A 27,666-nucleotide genomic window follows, 5' to 3' on the forward strand; every position below is an offset into this window, starting at 1 on the left:
AGCCACACCCCCCACAGTTAGAAACACTCCCCAGGACACACTTAACCCCTAAACGGCTCCCTAGTGGTTAACCCCTTCACTGCCAGTGTCATTTACACAGGAATCAGTGCATTTAAAGCTCTGATTGCTGTATTAATACCAATGGCCCCAACAATGTGTAAAAAAAAAAAATGTGTCAAAAATGTCCACCATAATATCTCAGTCACGATAAAAATTATTAGTAAAAAAAAACTTTATGAATAAAATGAATAAAAATGCCATAAAACTATCCCCTATATTGTAGACACTATAACTTTTGCGCAAACTGATCAATACGCGCTTATTGCAATTTTTTTTTACCAAAAATATGTAGAAGAATATGTAACGGCCTAAACTGAGGAAAAAAATTTTTTTTATATATTTTGAGGGGGATATTTATTATCGCAATATGTAAAAAATAATGCGTTTTTTTTTTCAAAATTGTTGCCCTTTTTTTTGTTTATAGTGCTATAGGGGTGATCAAATACCACCAAAAGAAAGCTCTATTTGTGGGTAAAAAAGGACGACAATTTTGTTTGGGAGTCACGTCGCACTTGTCAGTTAAAAAGACGCAGTGCCGAATCGCAAAAGGTGCTCTGGTCAGGAAGGGGCTAAAATTCTTCCATGGCTGAAGTGGTTAAAACAGTGAATTTCAACATTTTATCTCAATTTTTTATTGTTTTTGTGTCAATAAAGTTTTACGTTAACAGATGTTCATTAACTTGTGGGAAGCCGATTTTTTTATAATGTGATGTTTTATTGATGTTGGTAATTGGTAACGTCATGCTGTAAAAAGTGCTTCACGTTTAACCGGAAACCACCGGCAGCCCCGGTGCTTCTCCCTCCCAGAACGACCCCCCTCAGCCTCGGTGCCATCCCGCCACACTCAATCCGTGACGTCACATCGCACTACAGCTACAAACGCTGACGGACCAGTCTGCAGCGAACCGCTCGACCCCTCCCATTGGCTGGATTCGCCATAGCGTGAGCTCTGCTCACCCTAGCGACGCCTCCCCATTGGGCGAGCGAGCGGTGGGCGTAAATCTAGGAACCCGTGCGCCGCGAAGATACGCCTCGATGTATGGAGAATCACGCCCCAAGGGGGCGATGACGATCTGTGGTTGCCCGGCAACCGCCGCCGCTGGTTGCTGATGCTGCGTGCTGGCTCCGCCCAAGCATCCTGCATCCCTGTAGAACGGCTGGGGATTGGCGGAGCCGGCCGGGCTGTGCTGTCATCTCTCCATCAGTGAGAGTTGTGTGTGAGGGGGAGGGGCTAGTGTAGCTGGTGATCCAGCATGATAGGCTGTGCACACTCCCCTCTGCATGAAAGAAAAGGCTTGCCAGGTGTGAGCTGTCACACTAACTCACCTAGACTGGGAGCGCCTGTCTGCTGCAGGCAATGCTCCATGCCTGGCACTCAACCACCTCTATGAGCAAGATCTGAATTATTTATTTATTTTTTAATTATTATTTTGCAGTTTTTCTGAAATTCACTTTTTTTTTTTGTGACATTCACTTCCTTCATTTGAAGTGTTTTTTATTCCTGTGTATATTCAATTACCTTATTGGAAGGCCAGGCGGAGCGTTCAGGTGATCGGGTTCCGTGTGTGTTGGAGGAGACCGGTGACCAGAAGATGTGGACCTTTCTGGGGGTGGCCACATTCACCTACGTCTACAAGAAGTGCGATGATCTGCTCAACTCCCCCCGCTTGGAGGTCATGGTGGCGGTGGTGCTGTGCTGCACCGCCGGGCTGGCGCTGGCTTTGTTCCGCTACCGGGGACGGTGGGGGTCCCAGAAACAGGGGGGCCCCGGGATCATCTCCAGACTCTTCAACCTGAATGGTGCCCAAAATCAGCCGGGGAGACCCGGAATACAGGGGGGCAAAAAGGTAAAGGGGGGGGGCGATAAGGTAAAGGGGGGCAGGGCTTCCCTTTAATACAACTTCATTACAAACTTTTTATATTTACCTATAGATCTACATGTTGGTCTCAAGATATCAATGTATTTATCTAGATGTCTGATCTCTCTGTATGTACGTATGTATCTATCTATGTGTGTATGTATGTATTTATCGATGTATGTATGTATCTATCTATGTGTGTATGTGTGTATGTAGCTATGTATGTATCTATGTGTGTATCTATCTATCTAGCTATGTATGTATATATCTATGTATCTGTGTATAGGTGTGTGGGTGTGTGTGTGGGTGTGGGTGTGGGTGTGTGTGTGTGTGTGGGGGTGTGTGTGTGTGTGTGTGTGTGTGTGTGTGTGTGTGTGTGTGTGTGTGTGTGTGTGTGTGTGTGTGTGTGTGTGTGTGTGTGTGTATATATATATATATATATATATATATATGTATGTATGTGTATGTATATATATATATGTATGTATGTATATACATACATACATAAATATATACATACACACATACATACATACATACATACATGTGTGTATGTATGTATCTATCTATGTGTGTATGTATGTATTTATCGAAGTATGTATGTATCTATATATCTATGTATGTAGCTATGTTATGTATCTATCTGATAGATAGATAGATAGATAGATAGATAGATATCCAACCACATATAATAAGAAAATGCTAGTGCGCTCCACCTAAGATAACCTACAGGAAAGAAATAATGTATCTAGGAAGCAGCCAGCATAAAAAAGTGTTCTCTGCACCAGAATAGATATATAAATTAGTAAAAATGCGGCGCTACCAAAAATTGCTAAATAAAAATAGTGTATGATAATCTCAAATATATGTGAATCAAATAATATACACTATATACACTTTATATTTATATTTAGTGTATATTATTTGATTCACATATATTTGAGATTATCATACACTATTTTTATTTAGCAATTTTTGGTAGCGCCGCATTTTTACTAATTTATATATCCAACCACATATACATTTACAGAGAGCAATCAATAGATGATAGACATAAGAACAGACATTTAGATAAATACATTGATATCTTGAGACAGACATCTAGATCTATAGAAAAATACAGAGTGGGGCATGGATAGCAATTATGAAACGTTTGTAATGAAGTTGTATTAAAAATAAGCAATAGATACCTATCTATCTATCTATCTATCTATCTATCTATCTCTCTATCTATCTATCAGATGTCAGATAGATAGATAAATAGATATGTATCTATCTATTACTTCTTTTCCATACAACTTCATTACAAACGTTTCATAATTGCTATCCATGCCTCACTCTGTATTTTTCTATAGATCTAGATGTCTGTCTCAAGATATCAATGTATTTATCTAAATGTCTGTTCTTATGTCTATCATCTATTGATTGCTCTCTGTAAATATGGTTGGATATCTATCTATCTATCTATCTATCTATCTATCTATCTAACTATCATAATTGAACTCATTGCTATAAGGCAGTACTCAGTGAGCCTTACCTGTCAAGTCTGAAATAAAAACTCTCTGTGTTGCAGCAGAGCAGCCAAATCATGTTCAAACTCAGATTTTTCCAAACACAGCTTTGATTTCAGTTGGTAGAAAGGGGTCATCACAGACAGTTCTTATTGCAAACACCACCAGACTGTTACTGTGTTCTGTACATGACACAGGCTTCAGTGTATAACAAAAAAAATCTTCTTTGTTGTATTTTAACATTTGACAGTCATACAATACACCACAAAACACTCTTATTACAAATCACATCACAGTTTTCACAATGTAAATTATGACATCATAGATCCTTAAAATACAGAAGATTGTATAGGAGTGATATCATAACTTTCTCAGTATAAGCAATAATTACTACCTTTTATTTTATTTATTTTCGTTTTAAGTAATATTCTTCTTTCTTTTCCTTCCTTCTTCATTGTTCCTATTATTATTGTTTTTATTACTATATTCTGTGAAATTTGTTATATGTTCTCTCTACGTGAAGAGAAACATTTTTCTCTAAATAATTGTATAGTTCCTCTCCATGATTACATAATATTATATTTCATTTTGACCTTCCCTTACCTATACAGACATTTTACAAATGTGCACAGCCCTATGATGATTTTTTTTTATATAAGCGTTGCAGTCTGCCATGTTATGGTGTGAAACAACACCTATCATGACTGAAGTATGGCGGCAGCTAATAATGTCTATTTTTTTTTAGACTACGATAGTTGCCTGTCATGCTGATCCACTGACGTCAGTGCTGCCTGAGTCACTGTTCCCAAATCAGGAAATACAACCTACCAAGCTGTATACTTGTTTGGTGTTTGCAACGTAGAAAGTACTGAAGCCAAAGGATTTGTATGGCAGCCAGGCCACTGGTAGCTTCATAAGATCAGCAATGGCTGCCCACTGTGTTTATCTTCATCTTATGATGGGTTTCCTTTTGATTCTTCAGCTATAATACTGTCATATAGATCACTCTCTGTCACTCTGCATCTAGCTATCTATCGATCTATCTATCCATCCATGAAACAATTATCTATCCATCTATTTTTTATATATATATATATATATATATATATATATATATATATATATATATATATATCTGTCCATGAAAAAATGATCTATCTATCTGGTATGACTCTAAGATTTCTGTTTATTTTATAATTGTAATTACTTTAGAGTAGATCTGAGGCTCCATTACAGCTACACCCTCTAGCCAGTTTCTTCCAGATCTCTTAGTCACTAGAAGACTAGCATTCTCCGATTTAATAAAATGGCGTTCTGAGTATCTGAAGTTATTTAGGGATCACAATTCTAATACATTGCTAGGATTGCTGCAGCAATTGATGTTCATGGTTTATGTTTGATGGAAGTCCTAATGTTACGACTGACACCCCTGGCAGGTAACGCAGGCTCACCCAAGGCATGGAATCCAAGTAATAATTTGGTCTTCACTAGAACACCCTGCAAGGAACGATGAGCTGGTGACTCTAGTGGCCCCTCCCCAGGGTACTTTGGTTAAAGCTGTTACCGGGATACAACCCCCGGGATCACCCCACCAAGGGAACAAAGTGTTTACAATGCAGAGATGATACATATTAGCAGAAGGATCAGGCCGGTGTTCTGCCAAAAAATGTCCCCCCCATCGGATAGTGTCTGCCCCGTACTGCGCAGGTGCAGCGCTTGCGTAGTACGGAGGACAAGGAGACTACGAAAGTCTCCAAAGATGAACAGAACCTGTGCACTTGCTAGTACCTTCTGCCCTGAGTCCAGGTTCAAGCCCCACCATGCAAGTGGACATACGGTAGCACTTTGTAACAGTGCCCATCGTGGGTTCGCTTCGCTCGCCACGCTTCGGGCACGGCTTCACTTGGCAATTTTTTATTCTAACTCTATGTCCACTTGGATGGTGGGGCTTGAACCTGGACTCAGTATGCAGACGCTGTTCATCTTCGGCGTCTCCTTGTCCTCCGTGCTGCGCAAGCACAGTACAGAGCAGACACTATCCGACGGGGGAACAGTATTCGACACAACACCGGCAGTACACAAGAGCATAGTCAGTGTTCAGGCGCAGGTCAAGCCAGGAGGCAAGCAGAAAGATAGTTGGTATCAGATTGAGGCAGGCAGCAGGCAAGATAGTTTTAGATATCCAGGCTGAGGTCAGGCAGGGCAGGCACAAGAGTGTCAGGAACAGGCAGAATCGCCAACAGGGGCAGGATGATCAAGCATAGTTGGCCTGCCTGGGTGGACAGGTAAATCAAGAACAAGAAACTAGCACACAGAGTAGCTGGTAAGAAGTCATGACAGCAATTTTAATTTGGCTGCCAAGTTCAACAAGCACAGTTGGTTTTTCAAGTACTTTGATAAATATGGATCATTGCTAATGACTGGATGGGGTTTATTTACTAAAGGCAAATAGACTGGGAACTTTGCAAAGTGCAGGTGCTCCAGAGGTTAGTAAATGAGGTAAAGCTTCACTTTGCAAAGAATACCCAATCACATGTAAGGAAAATAAGAAATTAATAAACAGCATATTTGCTTGCACATGATTGGACGATGGTAGTCGGCAAAGCTTCTCGAGCAACTATACTTGCAGAGGGCACCTGCACTTTGCAAAGTTCACAGTCTATTTGCCTTTAGTAAATCAACCCCGGTATGTCTGTTATTGCAGAAAGAGAAGTGTGTACCCTTTAGATTATAATATCTGTATGATTGTATAATTATGTGGTTATATTTTGCAGAGCAAAACGGACAACAACATTCATGGATCTGTAGTCACAAATGGAGCTACTGCATCTGGGACTATGACAAGCGATGAGCCCGATGTCATCATTGTGGGGTCTGGAGTGCTTGGCTCAGCATTGGCCGCAGTGTTGTCCAGAGATGGCAGAAGAGTAGCCATCATTGAGAGAGACCTGAAGGAACCCGATCGTATAGTGGGAGAGCTACTGCAGCCAGGAGGGTATCAGGCCCTCAAGGACCTTGGCCTTGGTGGTAAGTGAAGGGGCATAAAAGCTGAGATGTGTTTGATGATCAGTTTTAACACATTTGAAACCAGAACAAATTTACCACCAGTCAAACAATAAACCATTGGCAACCACTAAAAGATAATTTCACATGTTTATGATCTCTGCAAACCAGCAATTCTCAATCAGGGTTCTTTGGAACTCTAGTGTTCCTCTAGAGCTGGCTAGCGATTCCTTGACCTGTGGCTGTAGTTTTACTATCCTGATGCCAATCCATGGCAGAATACTGCCACATCTATTCCCGGAGCCAACATGGCAGGATATTACCATGTATGCTTGCCATGGATTCGGGCCAGGAAAGGAAAATTATGGTAAGTATTTGATACAATTTTTCGTTTTCCTGTAGCCAAAATGGCAGCAAACGGAAAATTGTATCAAATACTTACTGTAATTTTCCTTTTCCTGGCCCCAATCCATGGCAAGCATACGTGGTAATATGCTGCCATGCTGGCGCTAGGAAAGGTCAAAGGGAATGCAATCATAACTTAAAGGAGCATAGAAAGGTCAAAGGCAGATCAGAAGAATGTCAGAATCACCTGTAAAGGAATTCAGATGGAAAGCAAGCAAAATGCTCCTGAAAAAATGATGCATTTACTCACAAGCTTTAAAGCTGAATTCCAGGAATTCAACAACTTTGCAAAACGTGCAGGCACACTATGGTTTGAGTCTATTTAGGTACATGTCACCTCTGGGACTTATCTTTATTACTTATATGTGACAGGTTTATTGCACTCTCAGAGGATACACTCCAGCTGTGAGAGGAGAGAAGCACACATAGCAGCTTTGCCCCCCCTTCCCTTCTGCTGCCCATTCACAGAAGCCTTTGTATGATGTGAATGAGTTCACATCATACAAAGGCTTCTGTGAATGGGCAGAAGGAGGGGTGGGCATAGCAGTTCCACTGACTCTGCTCTTGAAGAGGCTGAGACCACAGTGAGCAGCGTTGTGAAGTTATCTTCCTGGAGCACACTAAACCTGTCAGATGTAAATAGTAGAGATAAGTGTACATGGTGGCAGGCACCTCGTTGGACTTAACTGATGGTATGCCTGCAGTTTCTATGAAGTAGCTAAATTACTGGAGTTCAGCTGTAAGGCATACCAGATGAAACAGCAGGGGTGACTTTGAAGAGGCTAGACATTAATAAAATCACAGCTGGGGATCAGAGTAGTAGACAGTGAGTGCCTAAAGTTGGCCATACACCAGTAGAATTGGGTTTGACTGTTTGTATGGAAATTTTGAGAAATTGTTCGTTAAGCATTTGATGAGGCCATCATTATGTCAACTAATTTTGTTTAAAAGTGGTTCTAAAGGCTGGACATTTTTTTGCCTTAATGCAAGCCACCCCCCCCCCCCCATACTTACCTGAGCCTGGAAACTTCCTATGGTGATGCACTGAGAAGAAGAGGACCCCAGAGCACCAACAGGGGGACCTGAGAAGGCGAGTGAATGCATTGGGGACGTGTCGTGCTCAGAGTCCAGGCTAAGGTTTCCATTCATTCATCTAGTTTAGGGACAGCATGGATGTGCAGCTCCAGGGAGTACTTTCTTTACTGCCAATGATTGTAGGAGCTCCCTCCCCTGTCGGCACTCCCAGCGGCAGATGTTTGGGATTCACACCCTGTTCCTGCGAGCCTGAGCGGCACACAAAGCAGTCCAGGGTTGTGGAATTTCTAAAGCTTTCCTGAGCTGTCAGAAAAAAGAGGGCGGAGAGCTTGCAGAGCTCAGTAAAGAGAGCTTTGACAACTGATTGGATGGAAGGGACACCAACTTCACACAGCTCAGAGGAACAGAGCTGAGGCTGTCAATGTGCTGGGCCTTTTTCCCCTGTCACCTTTTTCTGTTGATGTCAGGAAAAATTGTCAGAAGTGACTCATGCTGATAGCAGAGGAACGAAGCAGCAGACAGAAATGACAGTGCTCTTAACTGAGACAGATAAACACTATAGAGGGATATGCTTTGTTCATATTTCATGTCTGAGGTTTACAACCACTTTAACATATTGGAGGTTATTTACTAAAGGCAAATTCACTTTGCACTGCAAGTGCAATTGCAAGTGCAGTCGCTGTAGATCCGAGGGGGACATGCGAGGAAAATAAAAAACAGCATTTTAGCTTGCACATAATTGGATGATAAAATCAGCAGAGCTTCCACTCATTTCAGATCTTCCCCTCAGATCTACAGCGACTTTCAGTGAACTTTCAAGTGCACTTGCAGTGCACTTGTAGTGCAACGTGGATTTACCTTTTGTAAATAACCCCCATTGTCTTGCATTGGAGGCATGGTCACGAGATGACCAAAGGCGAGTGTTACATGCTGGTGGGCATAATAAACAATAATAATTAAACCTATTTTATTATGTAATGTGTATTTCATGGTTACAGTATGTTGGTACATGGCAGGCTTACCCCTAATGTAGGTGGTCAGACACTATAGTTAGCTTCTGTGTTCTTCACCTATAGCAGCCCCCTCTTCCATAAAGCAAGCAGGCCTACCGGTACTCTGTTTCCCCCAGGACTTATACACAATGCTATAGTGCCTTGCCACCACACCGGGATAGGCACCAACTGAGTAATGCAAACAGGTAGTTGCAGTTGGCAGACAGGCAGAGTGGTTCAAAGACAGGCCAGGTACAAGGCAGGCAAGGTTCAGAGTAGTCAGGGTCCAATCTGTACTTAAAAGGCAGGCAGAGTTCAGAGAATAGTTTATATCTGAAGTCATAAACAGGGGAATCCAAACAGCAGTGCAGGACAGACAGGAAGCTTGGAGCATGTATTACACACGCTATCACAAGCATGAAACTGCAGGCTTGGCTGGCTTAAATCAGGTTGGGTCTCCACCCTGAGACTGGCCACATCAATCACCTTGCAGGTGGATAGACAGAGAAAATGTATCACAACCAAAACCAGGATGCTGGAATGAGACAAACAGCTGTAAAGGATAAGGAAATGCTACATGCTCCTGACAGTACAAATGTGTGGTTAGATGCATGTTCTGCCTAACCTAACATTTTAACAGCTTTTATTTCTTATTTATTGCCAATAAACAGTGAAAGCTTTACTCTGCTAATGATGTCATGGAAACAGAGATCCTTTTATTTGCACATTATCAACAGAAGAAGCATAGCATCTTCAAAATCTGTCATGTTCTTATAAAATATGATGACCATGTTGTTCCTCACAGTGTGATGTATTTTCAGATGCAGCGGAAGGTTTGGATGCCCACGTTGTACATGGATATATTGTCCATGACTTTGAAAGTAAGGCAGCGGTGGAGATTCCTTACCCAAAGAATGATAAGGACCAGCTGCAGTGTGGAAGAGCCTTTCACCATGGCCGCTTCATCATGGGGCTTCGCAAGATGGCCATGGCTGAGCCGAAGTAAGTGTAGACCTCTGTTGCAGTGACTGGTTGAGTGCCCAATATCGTAACTCCCCTCTGATGGGACCTGAGTGATTGTATGAGTCAAGGAGGTTCATTCCATTCTTTTAGTCTTCTGATTTCTTTTTTAGCACTCGATATATTGAGGGGACAGTTCTACAGTTAATTGAAGAAGACAATGCCATCCTTGGAGTCCAGTATAGGGACAAAGAAACAGGCGATGTGAAGGTATGATATAAAAAAAGAGACGATATCCTCAGACAACTCATATTGTGTCCCATCATAATGTTCTTCTTCGGTTGTAAAGAGATCTTTTTTTGGGTTAAGAAAATCTGTGTGATGATAACATGTAATGATCGAAAGTGCTAGCTCCCGAGTCTCAAATGCTAACTGGCCACTGCAGCTCTAAATGAGCGCAGAGCTTGCTTTTATCATACCATCTCTCTAGACAACCTAAGGACATCTGTTTATGGGCTTTTTGCTTGTGTCCAAATTGATCTCTTCCCTATACAAGTCAATGGGAATGCAAAATAAGCTAAGAAGGAGGTCTAAAGCATGTCAGAAGGAAGTCAACTGCAGGTAAGATGCAAATGTGAAGGAACTCCGAAGTGTCTCAAACTGATCTCAAATGCAAGCTTAAAATTCCTTAAGGCTGGGTTCACACTATTGCAAATTGGTTGAAGGTTCCGCATCCAATTTGCATAGGAGGAGATTGTGACCGACTCTCTATGGAGCCGGTTCACACATCTCCGCAGCGGCTCCGGTGTGATTGTGCGTCTTTTGGTCAGTTTCAGGTCCCAATTTAGCCAAAAATTCGGGCTGCAGTTAGACCTGAAACAGTGAATGGGGATGCACTGAACTCCTGCTGTGAGCCGGAGCGTGCTGCAGTGTGAACCCAGCCTTAAAGTATACTCCATCTTTCATACCACGTTTCATGTTATACCCATTTGTAGGGTGTAGCATGAAACAAGGTTACATTCCCCATCCTCAAAGTGCCCCTCTCCCACTTACCTGAATTGCAGGTTTCTTTTGTTTAGTTTGGAACTGGTGCAGCTGTGTGTAGCTCCACCAGCACAGCCACATCATTAATTCCCAGATCCATTCACAGGATTTGTGGAAGGAAGACTACAAGTCACATCTGCCAATGCAGCATAGGGACTCATAGATCTCAATGGAGCCTATGTGCAGTGACGTCACCGCAATTGTAGTCCATTGCTAATTTCCTCCAGCCCTATAACTGAAGGTCTGTATCTTGGTATTGACCTGGAGCTAGGGGGAAAGCCTGCAGAAGCAAATGTGTTTCACTTGTGATGCACCGATCATGGCTGTAATGCTTTGCAGGCTCCAATGCAAAAATAAATGCACATTTTTAATTTCATTCATTTAGATGCATGTATTATTTTATTTCAGAAGGTAGACTGTGCCTTTACAGCACATCTCTTTTACCGATTTATGTAAGCCTCAAAGTGGTGCTATACATACACTGTTTGACATTATCCCTTCTCTTTCTATATGTGGATGATGGCTCTGTAATGTTTTCAATAAAAAAAACAACTAAGTACCTTCTTTCCTAATCGATATAAAGTTGTCACATGACCCAGCTCTTTTCCAGCCTGTCTGAAGGGAAACAGAGGCAGGAGGATTTGCTAGTGCTCTAGTCCTCTGCTGCTGGTCACATGTTCAAAAAAAGAATTAATAGCAATAAACTGTTTTAAATTGTCATACAAATATATATCTGAGATGAAATCTTTATTATTTTTTGACAACAATGTGGTGTGGGCGGATTTCTGCCAGTCAAACGCTGTGTCACCCCCTTCCAGCTTGTGTCTTAGAATAACAGGGAGGTGAAGCCTCCATCAATCTACATGTAAAATCCCCCCCCCCCCATTGTGTTTAGCTGGTTAGTGGATATGGAAGAGGAGAGAGGGAGTGGGCTGTCATTTACTATTGTGTACATGCCCACATGTATAACTCTATAGTCACATGGGCTGCTGAGATGTGATAGGGAGGAAATGCTCAGCATAGAAACTAACTGAAAACTGAGCATGTGTACTAGCTGCCAACACTGCTCTGCAGAATCCCCAAGTGCATTGGGGACATGAACTGAGGAGGAGCACAGAGAGAAGCAGGATATAGTTTTTTTTTTTTTTTTTTTCAGAATACAAAAAAAAAAATCCTATTGTGTAATACAGCATTTATTGATTTTTAAAGATGTGTGTTTAATGACACTTTATTACGTCCCAAGAAGAATAGCAAAGAGTCATAAAATTTTTAGACTGTAACCTCACTGCAATTTAAAAGGGCCAGTCCACCCATATCTGATTATTTCAGTTAGGAGTGGAGCCTATTGTCTGATTCGCCCTGCTGGCTTTTACATCTCTTGATGAGACCAGCAGACCGATCTTTGCTCCTGATAAAGTCCCTCCTACCCTGAAACAAAGTCTGGCTTTTCATATTGTTTCCTGCATCACAAAAATGGTAAAGAGAGAATGAGACCCAATTGTAGTGTCTGTGATATTTGCGAAAAGCTGGAAACTTTAGACCAACAGATCTGATTGCCAAAGTTATCGAGAAATTAAAGCCAGGGCAGCCATCAGAAATTGTGGGGCCCCTTATGCAGCTTTAGGCCTGAGCCCCCCCCTTGTGCCTGACCACCAGCATTCCCCAGGGTCCCGCCCACTGGCTGCCCCACAGAATCTGCCCACTAGCTCTCCCACCAAGACCTTCAGTGCCTCAGTCCCCCTCACACCTGTACGCTCTGAGCCTGTACGCTCTCAGACACTCTGTTGACTCCAGGTGTCATTATGTGTACAAGGCTGTAATTTGTTATTCTTCAAACAGGTCAATGTCTGCTAATGTGAGTTTAGAGTTGACTCCTCTCATAGCCCATGTACACAAGTGCGGGATGTCCTGCTATACTGTATGTAATTTTTAATCATAGCAGATTGTTGATTTTAAAATACGTCTATTGCAGGAACTTCATGCTCCACTTACCGTTGTGGCTGATGGGCTTTTCTCCAAATTCAGAAAAGATCTTATCTCCGGCCAAGTCAAAGTTTCCTCGCACTTTGTAGGATGTATTCTAAAGGTATGCATCTTGTATGTGTACTTTTTCAACACCAGTCTTGCCTTTTTGTTGTGAATCAGCCCCTCTGAGTTATAAAACATTATTTATGCCAGAATAAAGATTATGTTGATCACGTAAATTTATTCTCTGTTTATTTTATGTTCTAGAACTCCCCCCAGTTTAAGCCCCATCATGCAGAGCTTGTCCTGGCCAATCCCAGTCCAGTTCTGATTTATCAGATATCATCCACCGAGACTCGAGTCCTGGTTGATATCAGAGGAGAGATGCCCAAAAATCTGAAAGAATACATGCTGAAAAACATCCTACCACAGATGCCCGGTAAGCCTGCACTCCATAACAACTGGCACCCTCTCAACATTTTTCATTGAGCATATATCTGTATTTTAGATTGGTGTGGTGGGAAGGACATACAGTATATAACAAATATGATAATAATTTCTATTCCAGTGACTTTATATGCCAGCGTTCCCTTTATTCTATGCATTATCAAATGTGCCACATTTTTTAACCTCCCTGGCGGTACCATTATTTCGGATTTTAGGTGCTAAAAGCGGTACCATTATTTTGCATGAAAATTTGGCGTTTTATATTGTAGTCCTGCAATTCTTAGGAATAACTCTCTTAAATCTGTCCAAACCAGAGTCTAGCAGACATCCCGGGTATGATAAAGTTTGAAAAATTAAATCATAAATTATAATATAAGAAATAATTATAAATAATTGTACCAAATAATAATATAACAATAATAAAAATTATTCAATAATGTAATCACATCAAAAACACTGAAATTTGCTCAGTTGCAGAATTGTCACTGTCATTACTTTTCAGTATTTGATGACGAATCTCCCCACAAATCGCTATCGCTCAATTCTGCGAGTGATTCTAATTTATTATCGCTGTTTTCTAGCTGCTCTAAAATCATTTTTGATGTACAGTGACAGTTTTGGTTGCTATGGACAATCTCCAGTTTCCAGGTATAAAGAACAGCTTTTATTATATAAAACTACATGCAGGACACTGGGCAGACCACTAGGGACAACGGGGATGTGAAATGTTTACATACAGCAATGTAATCTGTAAGATTACATTATACTGTATGTTTACTGTTTGTTTCACTTTTTGAATTTGGCGCCGATCTCCGTGCCCGTGCGTCGCAACGCTCGCAGGGCACGGAGATCGCCGATGTGATAGATCGAGCGAGACACGGCTCGCTCGTACAGCGGGGAGACAACGCTGGATCCGAGGGAGAAGGTGAGTATTCCTCCTCCTGGATCCAGCGATGCAGTCCCGAGTCTGACTCGGGGATACCGCTAATGGTATAAAAAATCCACCCCGAGTCAGACTCGGGAAAACCGTCAGGGGGGTTAAATAAGACCATCCTTGATTGGACAATTTAGAGAATCTACCTTTTGATAAAAATATTAAATTTGTACATTGTGATGTAAGTATGACATTTCTTTATGACAGATCACCTAAAGGATCCATTTCTACATGCTGTGGAAAATGATCGACTAAGGGCAATGCCGGCCAGTTTCCTCCCACCCTCACCAGTCGACAAGCAAGGTACACATTTGTTTTGCTATTACATTTAAAGAGGAAGTAAACTCTCCCACTCTGATGCTTCTTTTCATTTAGTCCATTATAATAAGTAATTATCAAACTATAGCCACTGTAATCCAGCCCAAATTGCATAATACTTACTGTTTAAAGAAACTTTAAAAATCTTGTTTCCAGGGGTTAGGCAGCGCCATCTTAAGTATTGTTTTCTGAGTCCACAGTGGAGTGTATTTCCGCCCTTACATTGAGAACTTCCTGTACAGTTAACCAAGCCTCCTTCTCAATCCAACATTTCTATGGCAACCCTGCTTCCCTGTTCATAGCTGACTTGTTTTATTGCCTGTTTCCGTCTTATTAGCTTTAGCTGATAAGACTGCAGTAATGCTGTCCGATGCCCTGGTTTACACTGCATGTGATGTCACATGGGGTGTTGGAGGAAGCTGAGTGATTCTGCAGTCTCCTGGGATTTCAGTGTTGTGTGCTGTAGGAAGTCCTGATAATAGATAGACAAGTACACAGAGTGTGCTGTAAATCAGGGGAGATCTGGGCATGCTCAGTGATGTCATTCTGAAGAACAGAAAGGATTACAACAATACTAAGCAAGTAAGGAGATATCTAAAAGCAGTTTCATTAGGGTTTTTTTATGCTGATTTACATGGGATAAAGTTGTGGGGGAGAGTTTACAACCACTATAACAGACATATCATGCTCACTTCCTCTGTGCAAGTGTTTTGCACAGAGTGGCCCAGATCCTCCTCTTCTGGGGTCCCTTAGCGGTGCTCCTGGCTCCTCCTCTTCTCAGGTGCCCCCAAGGAGAGCCGCATTCCATAGGGGCACTCGTGCGGGCTTGCTCTCGAGTCCTGCTGCTGAGTCCCTGCTTGAGTCCCCCGACTCCCATGTCACTGGATTTGGTTAACAATGAGCACCCGAGACAGTGGCTGGAGCTGCTGTGCTTGTCCCCATAACAATCGGGTTCAGGTAAGTAAAATGGGGGCTCTGGGGGGGCTGCTGCACTACAGAAGGTTTTCCACCTTAATGCATTGAATGTATTAAGGTGAAAAACCTTGAGGGTTTACAACCCCTTTAATTCAATTCAACTTAAGCTTTATTTGTGTAAATCACAGCTTTGATGAGTTATGTTATCTGTTAGCCTGTCTTTGAAATGTTTCTTTAAATGTCTTCTGAAACAGAGCAGCTAATACATTAAACCTAATATATCTCTGTCTCTGTGTTGCTCATGCAGGAGTTTTGCTACTGGGGGATGCATACAACATGAGGCACCCGTTAACAGGTGGCGGAATGACTGTTGTACTGAATGATGTGAAAATATGGAGGAATCTCTTACAGGATCTTCCAGATCTGAATGAACACTCACAAATACTGCAGGTAAGGTATTCACTGGACTTCGGATCTTCTGAACTTAGCTCTACATTTTATAAAAAGCAGATGATCAGAAATAGTTACATAATGAGTACATGCTTGTCCTGTCATATTTTGGTAATGGTGCTACATATATCATAACATAGATTGTTGGTATCATTGGAAGGAAGTATGCCCCGTTGTTGGTGTCAATGGAAGGAATTGTGCCCTATCGTTGGTGTCAGTGGGAGGAATTATGCCCTTTTGTTGGTGTCAGTGGGAGGAATTATGCCCTATTGTTGGTGTCAGTGGATGGGATAATGCCCCAAGGGCTGGATAAAGGCAAGCAAGGCGCCATCATTTGGAGACCACTGCTGTATAAGCTGCAAGTCTCTCTGGATTTTGCACAGTGGCTAAAGAATTCATCCTCTCCCCCTGCGTGGCAGCCAAACAACCAGCATTTTGGAACTGATAAAAATGAAATCTATGCAACAATGATATAGATTAAACATATGCCATATGCAAAAAAAACAGACTGCAGGAGGCTTTGTGTTAAGGCGAATGAAGATCATTAAACAAAAGTTTGCTGAGCAATGACTGAGGCTCATTAATTAGCACATTGGTCTTTATGGACCTTGCTTTGTGCACTGGTGCGCAGTCATGTTGGAGCAGGAAGGGGCCTTCCGCAAAAAGTTGGGAGCATGAAATTGTCCAAAATTTCTTGGTATGCTAACACCTAAACAGTTCCCTTCACTGGAACTAAGGGGCCAAACCCAACTTCTGAAAAACAACCCCACACCATAATTTCCCCTCCACCAAATGATTTGGACCAGTGCAAAAAGCAAGGTTCATAAAGACATGGGTGAGCGAGTTTGGGGTGGAGAAACTTGACTGGCCTGCACAGAGTCCAGACCTCAACCTGATAGAGCACTTTTGGGATGAATTAGAGCGGAGACTACAAGCCAACATCAGTGCCTGACCTCACAAATGCGCTTCTGGAAGAATGGTCAAACATTTCCATAGACACACTCCTAAACCTCATGGACAGCCTTCCAAGAAGAGTTAAAGCTGTTATAGCTGCATAGGGTGGGCCAACTCAATAATGAACCGTATGGACCAAGCCTGGGATGCCATTAAAGCAGAGGTCTGCCCACCACTGCAAAAATTAAAAGTCAGCAGCTACACACACTGCAGCTGCTGGCTTTTAATAATCGGACACTTACCTGTCCTGGAGTCCAGCGATGTCGGCACTGCAGCTCATGTTTCCATCAGCTGTCGGGGTGCTGCCGCTGTCATTGCGGTTAAGGGAACCCGGCAGTGTAGCCTTGCGGCTTCACGCCGGGAACCCAACTGCGCATGCGCAAGGCTCCGCTCCTCTCTCCTACTGGCCCGGCGGCAGAGGAGGGAGCCGAGCGGTAATGTCAATGGCCGCGGGTCATGGAAGTGGGGACAGGATCCCCCCTCCCCCACGATATGTGCCAAATGTGGCACTGGAGGGGTGAGGAGACAAATCAGCGGAAGTTCCACTTTTGGGTGGAACTCCGCTTTAAAGTTCATATGTGTGTAAAGGCAGGCGTCCCAATACTTTTGGTAATATAGTGTATGTATATATATATATATATATATATATATATATATATATATATATATATAAAGAATTTTTTGTAAAAAAAAAAAAAAAAAGGCAGAAAACACACACACACATTTTCTTGCTCTGCTTGATATAAATAATCCTGTAATACAGTGTCTACTAATATAATACCCAGACCTATATTGACAGGCGAAAATGTCTTTCAGGCTAAGAAGAGGTTTTACTGGTCCAGGAAGAAGTCCCACTCATTCGTGGTGAATGTTCTGGCCCAGGCTTTGTATGAGCTGTTTTCTGCTACAGATGGTGAGTGGAAACTGTAATCTGATATACAACATGACGGTGACATCACACTGCCTGCCCGGTAACAGAACTCTGCATTGTTTGCTAGAGAGAGGGAGAAGCATGCCATGCAATCAGATTACCTGTGAGGGAAATTGAATCTGTCAGACCAAATATTTTTTTTTAAACCTTAAAGGGCCACTAAGTATTGATTATATAATATTCATAAACTGGTTTATATACTGTATTTATAGACGTATAACACGCACATTCATTTTAAGAGGGAAGTTTCAGGAAAAAAAACCCGTACATTTTAAATAAGGAACTTTGAAGCAAAATAAGGGTCAGTGCCGATCTGCAGCCTCATAAGTGTCATTAATGCAGCCTCATCAGTCCACATCAATGCAGCCTCACAAGTGCCATCAATGCAGCAGCCTCGCCATTGCCTCAGTGCAGTCTGATCGATGCCCATCTGCAGCCTAGAGGCGACAGGGAGGGAGGTGGGACGATTGCTGACAGATTACACACAGTGAGAACCTCCTATGATAGACAGAACAGTGGTCCAATGGCTTCCCAGGAGACAGGACTTTCTATTACAGAGGCTGCCAAGTAACCAGAAGATTCTCACTGCACATAGCTCCAAACTGTCCCTGATTTCGAAGGACTGTCCCTGATTTGGAGCAATGTCCCTCTGTCCCCCTTTCCCCCTCATTTGTCCCGCATTTTGATCTATATAGTTGTATATAAAATGCATTTTTTATCTTTCAAAAAGTAATTCCCAGTGCTAAACCTTTCATCCAAATTATAAATTAGTGCATTTGTAGATTTTAAAGCCAATATAAAGGAATAGTAGTGGTAAAAAAAAGTCCCTTGTGGATTTAATTAACCTTTTATTTTTTGGAATTCTCCTTTAAGAGGGTGTGGCAGGGGGCGTGTCCTATGCCTACATACATTTGCTAGTAGGTGTCCCTCATTCCCATCTCAAAATGTTGGGAGGTATGACTGCATGGAATCTGACGGCGCTTGTCTCACCCCCCCCCCCCCCCCCCAAGGCAGGTAGAATTTAAGTATTTCATTATAACATGTACACGCTATTTCCCCCTGAATTTCAGGGTGAAAAAATGTGTGTTATACGCCAATAAATACAGTAGTCACCAGTCACTTGTCTGTAAGCCCTTGTACACGCGGTCGGAAACTCCGACAGAAAATGTCCGATCGGACCGTGTTGTCGGATAATCCGACCGCGTGTGGGCTCCATCTGACTTTTTCCGTCGGAATGTCCGACCAACAAAGTTTGAGAGCTGGGTATAAAATTTTCCGACAACATAATCCGATCGGACTTTGTCCGATCGTTTGTAGAGAATTCCGATCGGACAAAGTGCCACGCATGCTCAGATCAAATGACGAGACCAAAGCTATTGGCTACTAGCGTGAACGTAGTCCCATCGTAATGAACGAACGAACCTCATCATGTTCCAAACTATCGGATTTTCCGACAACTTTGTCCGACCGTGTGTATGCAACACCAGTTTCGGACAAAATCCGTCTGAAAAAATCCCACGGATTTTATGGTCGGAATGTCCGACCGTGTGTACAAGGGCTAAGGGGACAGATCACCCACAACTGATGCTTCTATTATAGGTGAATACTGATGGGTTAACTCATTCACTGGCTTGCTATAGTCCCTGGGCACTTGAGCAGCGAGATCTGTCCTCAGAAATTGCTGCCCCTTTCACTTCTCACAGTAGATTCTCACTCATGCTATATTCTCCATAAAAGGTGTAGTGGTTTTGTATAGATTTTCTTCATTTTCTTTTTTTTTTTTTTAGGATTAAAAAACTTTTTTTTTTAAGCCAGACAAACATAAAATATTGCATACATTTATTTGGTATTTATTTACATACAATATGCAACCAGCACGCATAGCTCTGGGTTCCTGCTCATCTTTTCCACGCTCTCATTAGCTTCTCTGATGCAAAAAGTCACATGAAAAGCTAGAATAAAATATTTACAAAAATGTGAGGGATGTACTCACTTTTGTGAGATATTGTATAATATATACAGTATATAGGGATTGATTTACTAAAGGGAAATATACTGTGTACTTTGCAAGTTCAGTTGTTTACATTGTAAATGAGACGAAGCTTCACTGTGCAACAAATACCCAATCACATGCAAGGAAAAAAAAAAAAAATATATATATTTTTAATTGCACATGATTGGATGATGGAAGACAGCAGAGCTTCTCCTCATTTTCTAAGCTCTGGCGCAACTGCACTTGCAGAATGCACAGTTTGTTTGCCTTTAGTAAATCTACCCAGTAGTGGTACCAGGATGCTAGCCAACAAAAATGCCTTCGTGCTCGACATAAGAAAAGTGATCTAAGGCGAACCCAAAGGACTTCCATATAAAAATGAAGAGAATAATTTGGATGCGTTGTTAAAACAATGTTTTACAAGTCACAGCCCACCTTTCTGAAGGCATCAAACACATAACAAAGTGCTTCCTATAGGACCACCCCTAGAGAACAATTCCCCACCATATAACACTGAGGGCCACTCATAATGCAAACACAGAATAGGTGTACATACATGGAGTCAATGGGACCAAAGGATTCACATTGTTGAGCCAGAGTATCCTTTTTTGGGTGCATCTGCACTAGTAACCTTACAGTGGAATTATATAAAAGTATAACTAAAGGCACATTTTTTTTTAAGTTTTGAAAAGAGCGGAGATGGATTAGAACCAGGGCTTTTTTTCAGGGGGAACTTGGTGGAACTCAGCTCCACCACCTCTGGCTCAGACCCTTGGGGCGGGGGGGGGGGGGGGGGGCTGGTCACCACAATCAGTTGTAAACACAGAAGTCTGGTTTCTGTGTTTACAAGTAAACACTGAAGTCTGGTTTCTGTGTTTACAAGTGACAGCTCTGCACTCTGTGTGTAACCCCCCTTGAACTCTGCATGTAACGCAATCCTGGTATTTAATGCCCCTTTAAGACCCTCCTACTGTTCGTGAAATTTGAATTTGGATTGACCACACCCACTATTTGATGTGATTTGGAGGGTGTGTGTGGGTGGGGGGTCATGGTTTCGTACCAGCACCTATTGTTTGAGAAAAAAAGCCCTGATTAGAACACTTGTCAGGTTTTATTGCGGTCTGTGCCCCCAATAAGGAGATTTACCCTATTTGTCCTGTTTACCATTATCATTGAAAGTAGAAGAAAATCCTAAATTTTTGGTTGTCCCCAGAATAGTAATAGAGGCAAAATCTTCCATTGGGGACACTAGTTCTGGTGACCTGGGAGCCCCTAAGGAATTCCCTTAATTTGTTCTCACTTCCTGTTTGGCTATGGGACCGGAAGTGCAGGGAAATCTCCTCAATGGGACACAGATGGGCGAAAAAATAATCTGATGGGTTATAACCCTCCCTTACTCTATCCAAAATGAAAAAAAATGTTTTGCCTATAAACTTTTTATTTTTATTATTTTTTTTTTATGCGATCAGAGACTCTTTAATGACACTATTTTAAACCCATCTCAAACCTTTTCAGTATAGATGTCGCATATGATAAAAAATGTATCTTTGCTGGAAACCTCATGCCCAGAGACATAGGAAACTGGCATTATGTAGAGCAGTGGTTCTCAACTCTGTCCTCAAGTACCCCCAACAGGCCATGTTTGCAGGTTTTCCTTTATCTTGCACAGGTGCTTTAAATCAGAGTCAATGGCTTCGTATTTTGGACAGCTATTTTATCTAATGCCCTGTACACACAGCCGGACATTCCGACCATAAAATCCGTCAGATTTTTCCCAATGGATTTTGGCCGAAACTAGTCTTGCATACACACGGTCGCACAAAGTTGTCCAATCGTTCGGAACGAGGTGATGTTTGTAAGGTAAGATGGGACTACGTAGAGGCCAGTAGCCAATAGCTTTCGTCTCCATTTTTTTTCTGAGCATGCATGGCACTTTGTGCGTCGGAATTCTCTACACACGATTGGGAAAAGTCCAATCGGATTTTGTTGTTGGAAAATTTTAAATCCAGCTCTCAAACTTTTTCCGTCGGAAATTCCGACAGGAAAAGTCCGATAGAGCCCACACACGATCAAATTTTCCGACAACATAATCCGATCTGACTTTTTCAGTCGGAATTTCCGTGTGTACAGGGCATAACAGAAATTCCCAAAACATGTCCTGTTGGGGGTACTTGAGGCCAGGGTTGAGAACCACTGATGTAGATGACTGGACTTTTCCTATAAAGGTCAGCTTGGCTAGATATACTAAATGAGACAATATATTTTTTTCCCATCAGTGTTCCCTTATGGAGATTTCTCTTCACTTCCTGTCCCATAGCCAAAGAGGAAGTGAGAGTAAATCTCTGCCGATGAATGGCCCTTACACGCGATCAGAAAATCGTACGAAAACTACTGCTTTGGAAGCAATCGTAAAATAATCTGAATGTTAGTACACAGCTTTCAAGAGCCAATCATGACAGTTCATCCAATATTATCTGATGGGACAAGCACGAAAATTTTTCTCGTATGATATCAGATCTTACGATTTTCATTTAATCAGTACAGTTGTCTTTCGAAAATACAATACAAATACACTACAACACGTTACATCACTTCCAAATTTTTATTCTGTCACATTACATTTTTGGTCACTTTAGTAAACTCTTAATTTTCGATAGCATGCAAAAATAAAAAACTAACAATCAGTCTCATAGTGTGTACTAGGCATAAGGGAATTCCTTGGGGATTCCCGGGTCACCAGAACTATGGTAGTGTCCCTATTGGAAGATTTCCTATTATTTTTCTGGGAACAACTTCAATAGACATCTGTGCATGAAGCCACACGGATGTCTTTCAAGTCGGACCCGAAGTGGCACTGTAATGTGAGTTTTAAATCGTTCAATTTCAGATGAAGTCGCACGATTTCAAATCCGCACTCAATGTGAAATATAATATAGAGAGAGGGTGAATCTGCCGGGGGCACAGACAGCAATAAAAACTGATAGGTGGTCTAATCCTTCTTTACTCTATCCAAAACTAAAAAAAAGGTTTGCTTTTAGGTTCACTTTATTACTTTTGTCTCTCTGACATTTCAGTGGTTAACCTCTTGGCGTCCGCTCTATAGCCGAATGACGGCCACAGTACGGACCTGAATTTCCGGGAGGCCGTCATATGACAGCCTCCCCTTTGTACGCGCCCCGTGCGCTGTGATCACCAGAGACTTGTGATCAGAGATCCAAGTAAGGGGCCGATCCTGGCCCCTTACCACGTGATCAGCTGTCAGCCAATGACAGCTGATCACATGATGTAAACAAAAGCTCGGTAATCGGTTTTTTTTTCTCCTCACGCTGACCGCGTAAGGAGAAAAAAAAAGCAGATCACCGGCATAGGTACAGGGGACATCGGTCCCAAAGAGGAAGAGGCACATCTGCCTCATATGTGCCCACCAGTACCTCCTGCCAGTCCCACCTGCCAGTGCACACGAGTGCTACCTATCAATGCCCACCAGTGGTGCCAATCAGTGCCACCTAGAGGGCTGCCTATCAGTGTAACCAACCAGTGCTGATCAGTGCCCATTATTGGCACCCATGAGTTTCTATCATTGGCACCCATCAGTGCCACCTATCGGTGCCCATCAGTGCCTCCTCATTAGCGTACATCAATGAAGGAGAAAATTTACCTTTTTGCAAAAATTTATAACAAAATATAAAAAAAAAATTTTATTCAGTCTTTTTAAATTTTTTTAACAAAAAATAAAAACCACAGAGGTGATCAAATACCACCAAAAGAAATCTCTATTTGTGGTAAATAAATGATAAAAATGTCATTTGGTACATTGTTGTATGACCGAGCAATTGTCTTTCAAAGTGCCTCAGCGCTGAAAGCTTTAAATTGGTCTGGACAGGAGGGGGGTTTAAGTGCACAGTAAGCAAGAGGTTAATATAGAGGTGTTTTTACAAGCAGTGAATTGTAGAGCTGCATATTATCATTTACTAACCATTTAAAATGTTTTCCATAGCGAGATCAAACTACTTTGGCAAAATAGGACCCATATGGGTTCTATAACTATGAATGAGCTGCAGAAGTCTAAGGTGTGGTGGCACAGTGGTGCAGTGGGTAGCACTCTCACCTAGCAGCAAGAAGGGTTGCTGGTTCAAATCCCAACCACAACACTACCTGCCTGGAGTTTGCATGTTCTCCCTGTGCCTGCGTGGGTTTCCTCCAGGTACTCCAGTTTCCTCCCACACTCCAAAGACATGCAGGTAGGTTGATTGGCTTCTGTCAAAAATTGACCCTAGTATATGACTGGGAACCTTGGATCATGGGCTCCTTGAGGGTAGGGACCAATGTGAGTGTGCAATGTACAAGGATAGGGACAATTGTAGACACATCACTCAGGTTGAACTAGATGGACTGGTGTCTTTATTCAGCCTTACTAACTACGTGTCCTTATTTTTGTTTGTAGAATCTTTGTACCAGCTGAGAAAAGCGTGCTTCAATTACTTCAAGCTGGGAGGAGAATGTGTGGCCGGCCCCGTAGGTCTTCTCTCCGTGTAAGTGTATTCATTGCACATACTGTATATTAAGGGTCAAAGTGCATAGTTCAATAACCAATCAGAACTAACCTTTCAACCAGTAGTGGGAGAGGGTCGCCCAGCTCCCAAGACAAGGATCCAGAAATGTGCCCCTCTCCCACTGTTAATATATGCTGTAGAATGGGTGTACCACCTTGAGTCTATTCTTTCTCCCTTGCTTCACTGCGCACGGGGCAACTTCCCCTCCTGCCCACCCCTTCACCCGGCCCTGTTTTCAACCATCTATATGTTTACACCATTATCAGTAACCTGTTAGAACTCTACAGCTATGACGATCAATAATAATGTTGACCCTTCTGTCTTTGCACCTTGTGTCCTTTCTTTGCACCCTTTGCTTTACTGAAACCAGGGCAGCTGTCCCTCCTGCCCTCCCCTTGTCCTGGCCCTGTTTTCAACCATCTATAACAGGGATATGCTATTAGCGGACCTCCAGCTGTTGCAAAACTACAAGTCCCATCATGCCCCTGCCTCTGGGTGTCATACTTGTGGCTGTCAGAGTCTTGCTATGCCTCATGGCACTGAGTTCTGCAACAGCTGGAGGTCTGCTAATTGCATATCCCTGATCTATAAACTGAAATCTGATTGGTTGTTCAAAGTTACAGCACTTTGCTTGACATGTGTTTACACCATTATTAGTAACCTGTTAGAACTCTACAGCTATGACTATCAATAATAACGTTGACTCCTCGGTCTTTCCACTTTGCGTCCTTTCTTTGCCCCTTGCCTTACTGAGACCAGGGCAGCTGCCCCACCTGCCCTTCCCTTGTCCTGGTGTTGTGTCGAATACTGTCCCCCGTCAGATAGTGTCCGCCCTGTACTGCGTTTGCGCAGTATGGAGGACAAGGAGATGGCGGAAGTCTCCGAAGATGAACAGCGCCTGTGCACTGAGTCCAGGTTCAAGCCCCCCCCAGCCAAGTGGACATAGAGTTAGAATAAAAAATTGCAGAGCTCAGCAAGGCTGTGCCCGAAGCGCGGTGAGCGAATCAAGCCCACAAGGGGCCCTGTTACTAGGTGCTGTTTTACATCATCTACCGTATGTCCACTTGCATGGTGGGGCTTGAACGTGGACTCAGGGCAGAAGGTACTATCAAGTGCGCAGGCTCCGTTCATCTTCGGAGACTTTCAATGTCTCCTTGTCCTCCATACTGCGCAAGCGCTGCGCCTGTGCAGTACGGGGCGGACACTATCCGATGGGGGGACAGTTCTTGGCAGAACACCAGCCCTGTTTTCAACCATCTAGAAACTGAAATGTGAATGAATGAAATATTTGTATAGTGCACAACGCAAACTGAATCGCCTCAAGACGCTGTAATGTGAATCTGAATCTGAAATGTGATTGGTTGTCAAAGGTTACATCACTTTGCACTGTCTGGCATATGTTTATACCATTATTAGTAACCTGTTAGAACTCTACAGCTATGGCTACTAATAATAATGTTGGCTCTTCTGTCTTCCCACAGACTGTCTCCCAAACCCACAAAGCTCATCGGACATTTCTTCGCCGTCGCCTTTTACGCCGTCTACTTCTGCTTCAAGACAGAGCCTTGGCTAACGAAACCCCGTGCCTTTTTCAGAAGTACCGTCATCCTGTACCGAGCTTGTTCTGTCATCTTCCCTCTCATCTACTCAGAAATGAAATACTTGGTGTATTGATTACTGGAAGAAGAAACGTTCCGTCTCTCCAAGCATACAAAGAGGGGCCTTGTGATATCAAAACAAGACTACTAGACCCATCACACTGATTCCTAATCTTAAACAGAAGAATGATTGCAAAGTGCAGCGTGGCCGCTTGTCCACACAAGCTTCGGATTAGGCATAAATGGGATCCAGAAACCCGTGACGCAGTTGCTGCCAGATGGCAAATCAATATTACATTTCTGATATTTGCACTGGCAGCTGTCTGGTGGAAAAATTAATCCTCAATCTTTTCATGAAGTATATGGAACAGACATTTACCCAGCAAAAGGGGGGCTAAGAACGGTAACGGCGCCACGGTTGATTTTACCGTTTCGATAGAGACAAACTTCTTATGAACTGAACAGTATTTGTGGGTCAGTTCCTGGATCAGATACTGGCCACGGCATTCTTGAAGTTTTCATTTGAAATACAGAACTTAATTTTCTACCTTTCCTAGAGCTGCATAAAATGACAATGCAGCCTGAGTGGGATAAGAAACAGATTACTTAAGGCTATCAGTTACATACTACTCACCAGAGACACCGAAACTTCTTTTGTAGGCATCATTCAGAAATAACAACTGGCCACCCACCAGGAGTAAGAAAAAAAAAAGCAGCACAAATTGTTAAAATGGTTGCAACAGCTTGCATACACAGTTTTACAGGGAGTGCCAGTATAAAACTAAGGTCAACATTGTAACATAAGAGACCCGGAAGAAATTATGAAATCCTTTTCATCTGGGTTTTCTACCTAGCATCTAATGGAGATTACTGAAATGCTCTTCTGCCCTCCTTTTAACACTTTGCATGGTTTACAATATGCCATAACGCATGTGTTATTTGCTCTAACAATAATGAGAGAGAGAGAGAGAGAGAGAGAGAGAGAGAGAGAGAGAGACTTGACTGTCAATTTTGGCTTCCTTTGGCTACTGTTTTTGACAATACTGGCTGTTATGGCACATAATGATTGCTGTAGCTTAGTGCAGCCTTTCTCAACCTCCAGAGGTTGTTTGGGGTTCCTTGAGCAATTAATTTCTGCCTCTCGGGTAAGCAACCACTGATACCATTGATCTTTTATCTATATTTAGGGGGCATTCTTCCCACTGACCATCAATGTAAGGGGGTCCTTCTCCACTTACTGTCAATGTAAGGCACAAAGAGTTGAGGAACTGGGATTTTAAAGGTACACCATATACACAAACAGACAACAATATAAAAAAGCAATATATAAATCATTTATTAAACATAAACAAGATAAAAGTAAGGACCACAGTTACAGTCATCATTCTGGGTATAACACATATCTCAACCCTAACTGCCGAGAGAACTGGGGTCACATACAGGTTTATTGTGACCCCAGTAACTGTGGTCTTTACTGTGACCCCAGTAACTGTAAATGTGTTCCTTACTTTTATCTTGTTTATGTTAAATAAATGATTTATATATTGCTTTTTTACATTGTTGTCTGTGTGTGTATATGGTGTACCTTTAAAATCCCAGTTCCTCAATCTTTGTGCCTTATTATTATTAGGGATATTGGTACATTATTTTTGATAATTGCTGCTGACCTCCTTCCCATACCTGTTTTGAACTTATTTCCAATGTAAGGAACATTCTTCCCACTGACCACCAATGTAAGA

The 27,666-nt window shown here is 42.3% G+C and overlaps 1 protein-coding gene across 1 annotated transcript; it reads left to right on the forward strand.

The window, feature by feature from the left end:
• The first annotated feature begins 1,319 nt into the window (after positions 1-1,319).
• Positions 1,320-27,666, forward strand: SQLE (squalene epoxidase). Its single transcript, XM_077493324.1, has 11 exons — positions 1,320-1,907; positions 6,205-6,457; positions 9,687-9,867; positions 9,999-10,095; positions 12,842-12,955; positions 13,102-13,273; positions 14,423-14,518; positions 15,756-15,898; positions 17,669-17,765; positions 24,221-24,308; positions 25,811-27,666. The coding sequence occupies exons 1-11, from the start codon at positions 1,653-1,655 to the stop codon at positions 26,001-26,003; spliced, it is 1,689 nt and encodes a 562-aa protein (XP_077349450.1). The 5' UTR covers positions 1,320-1,652; the 3' UTR covers positions 26,004-27,666.

This window comes from Lithobates pipiens, unplaced genomic scaffold (assembly GCF_037356315.1).
Source record: "Lithobates pipiens isolate NorthernLeopardFrog02 unplaced genomic scaffold, aLitPip1_a1.2 Scaffold_19, whole genome shotgun sequence".
In the NCBI taxonomy this organism is placed as follows: Eukaryota; Metazoa; Chordata; class Amphibia; order Anura; family Ranidae; genus Lithobates; species Lithobates pipiens.

Coding starts and splice junctions, on each gene's coding strand:
- SQLE (XM_077493324.1), top strand. CDS start 1,653: ATGTGGACCTTTCTGGGGGTGGCCACATTCACCTACGTCTACAAGAAG. Junction 6,458..9,686: donor CAAGGACCTTGGCCTTGGTG/GTAAGTGAAGGG, acceptor ATGTATTTTCAG/ATGCAGCGGAAGGTTTGGAT. Junction 12,956..13,101: donor TTGTAGGATGTATTCTAAAG/GTATGCATCTTG, acceptor TTTATGTTCTAG/AACTCCCCCCAGTTTAAGCC.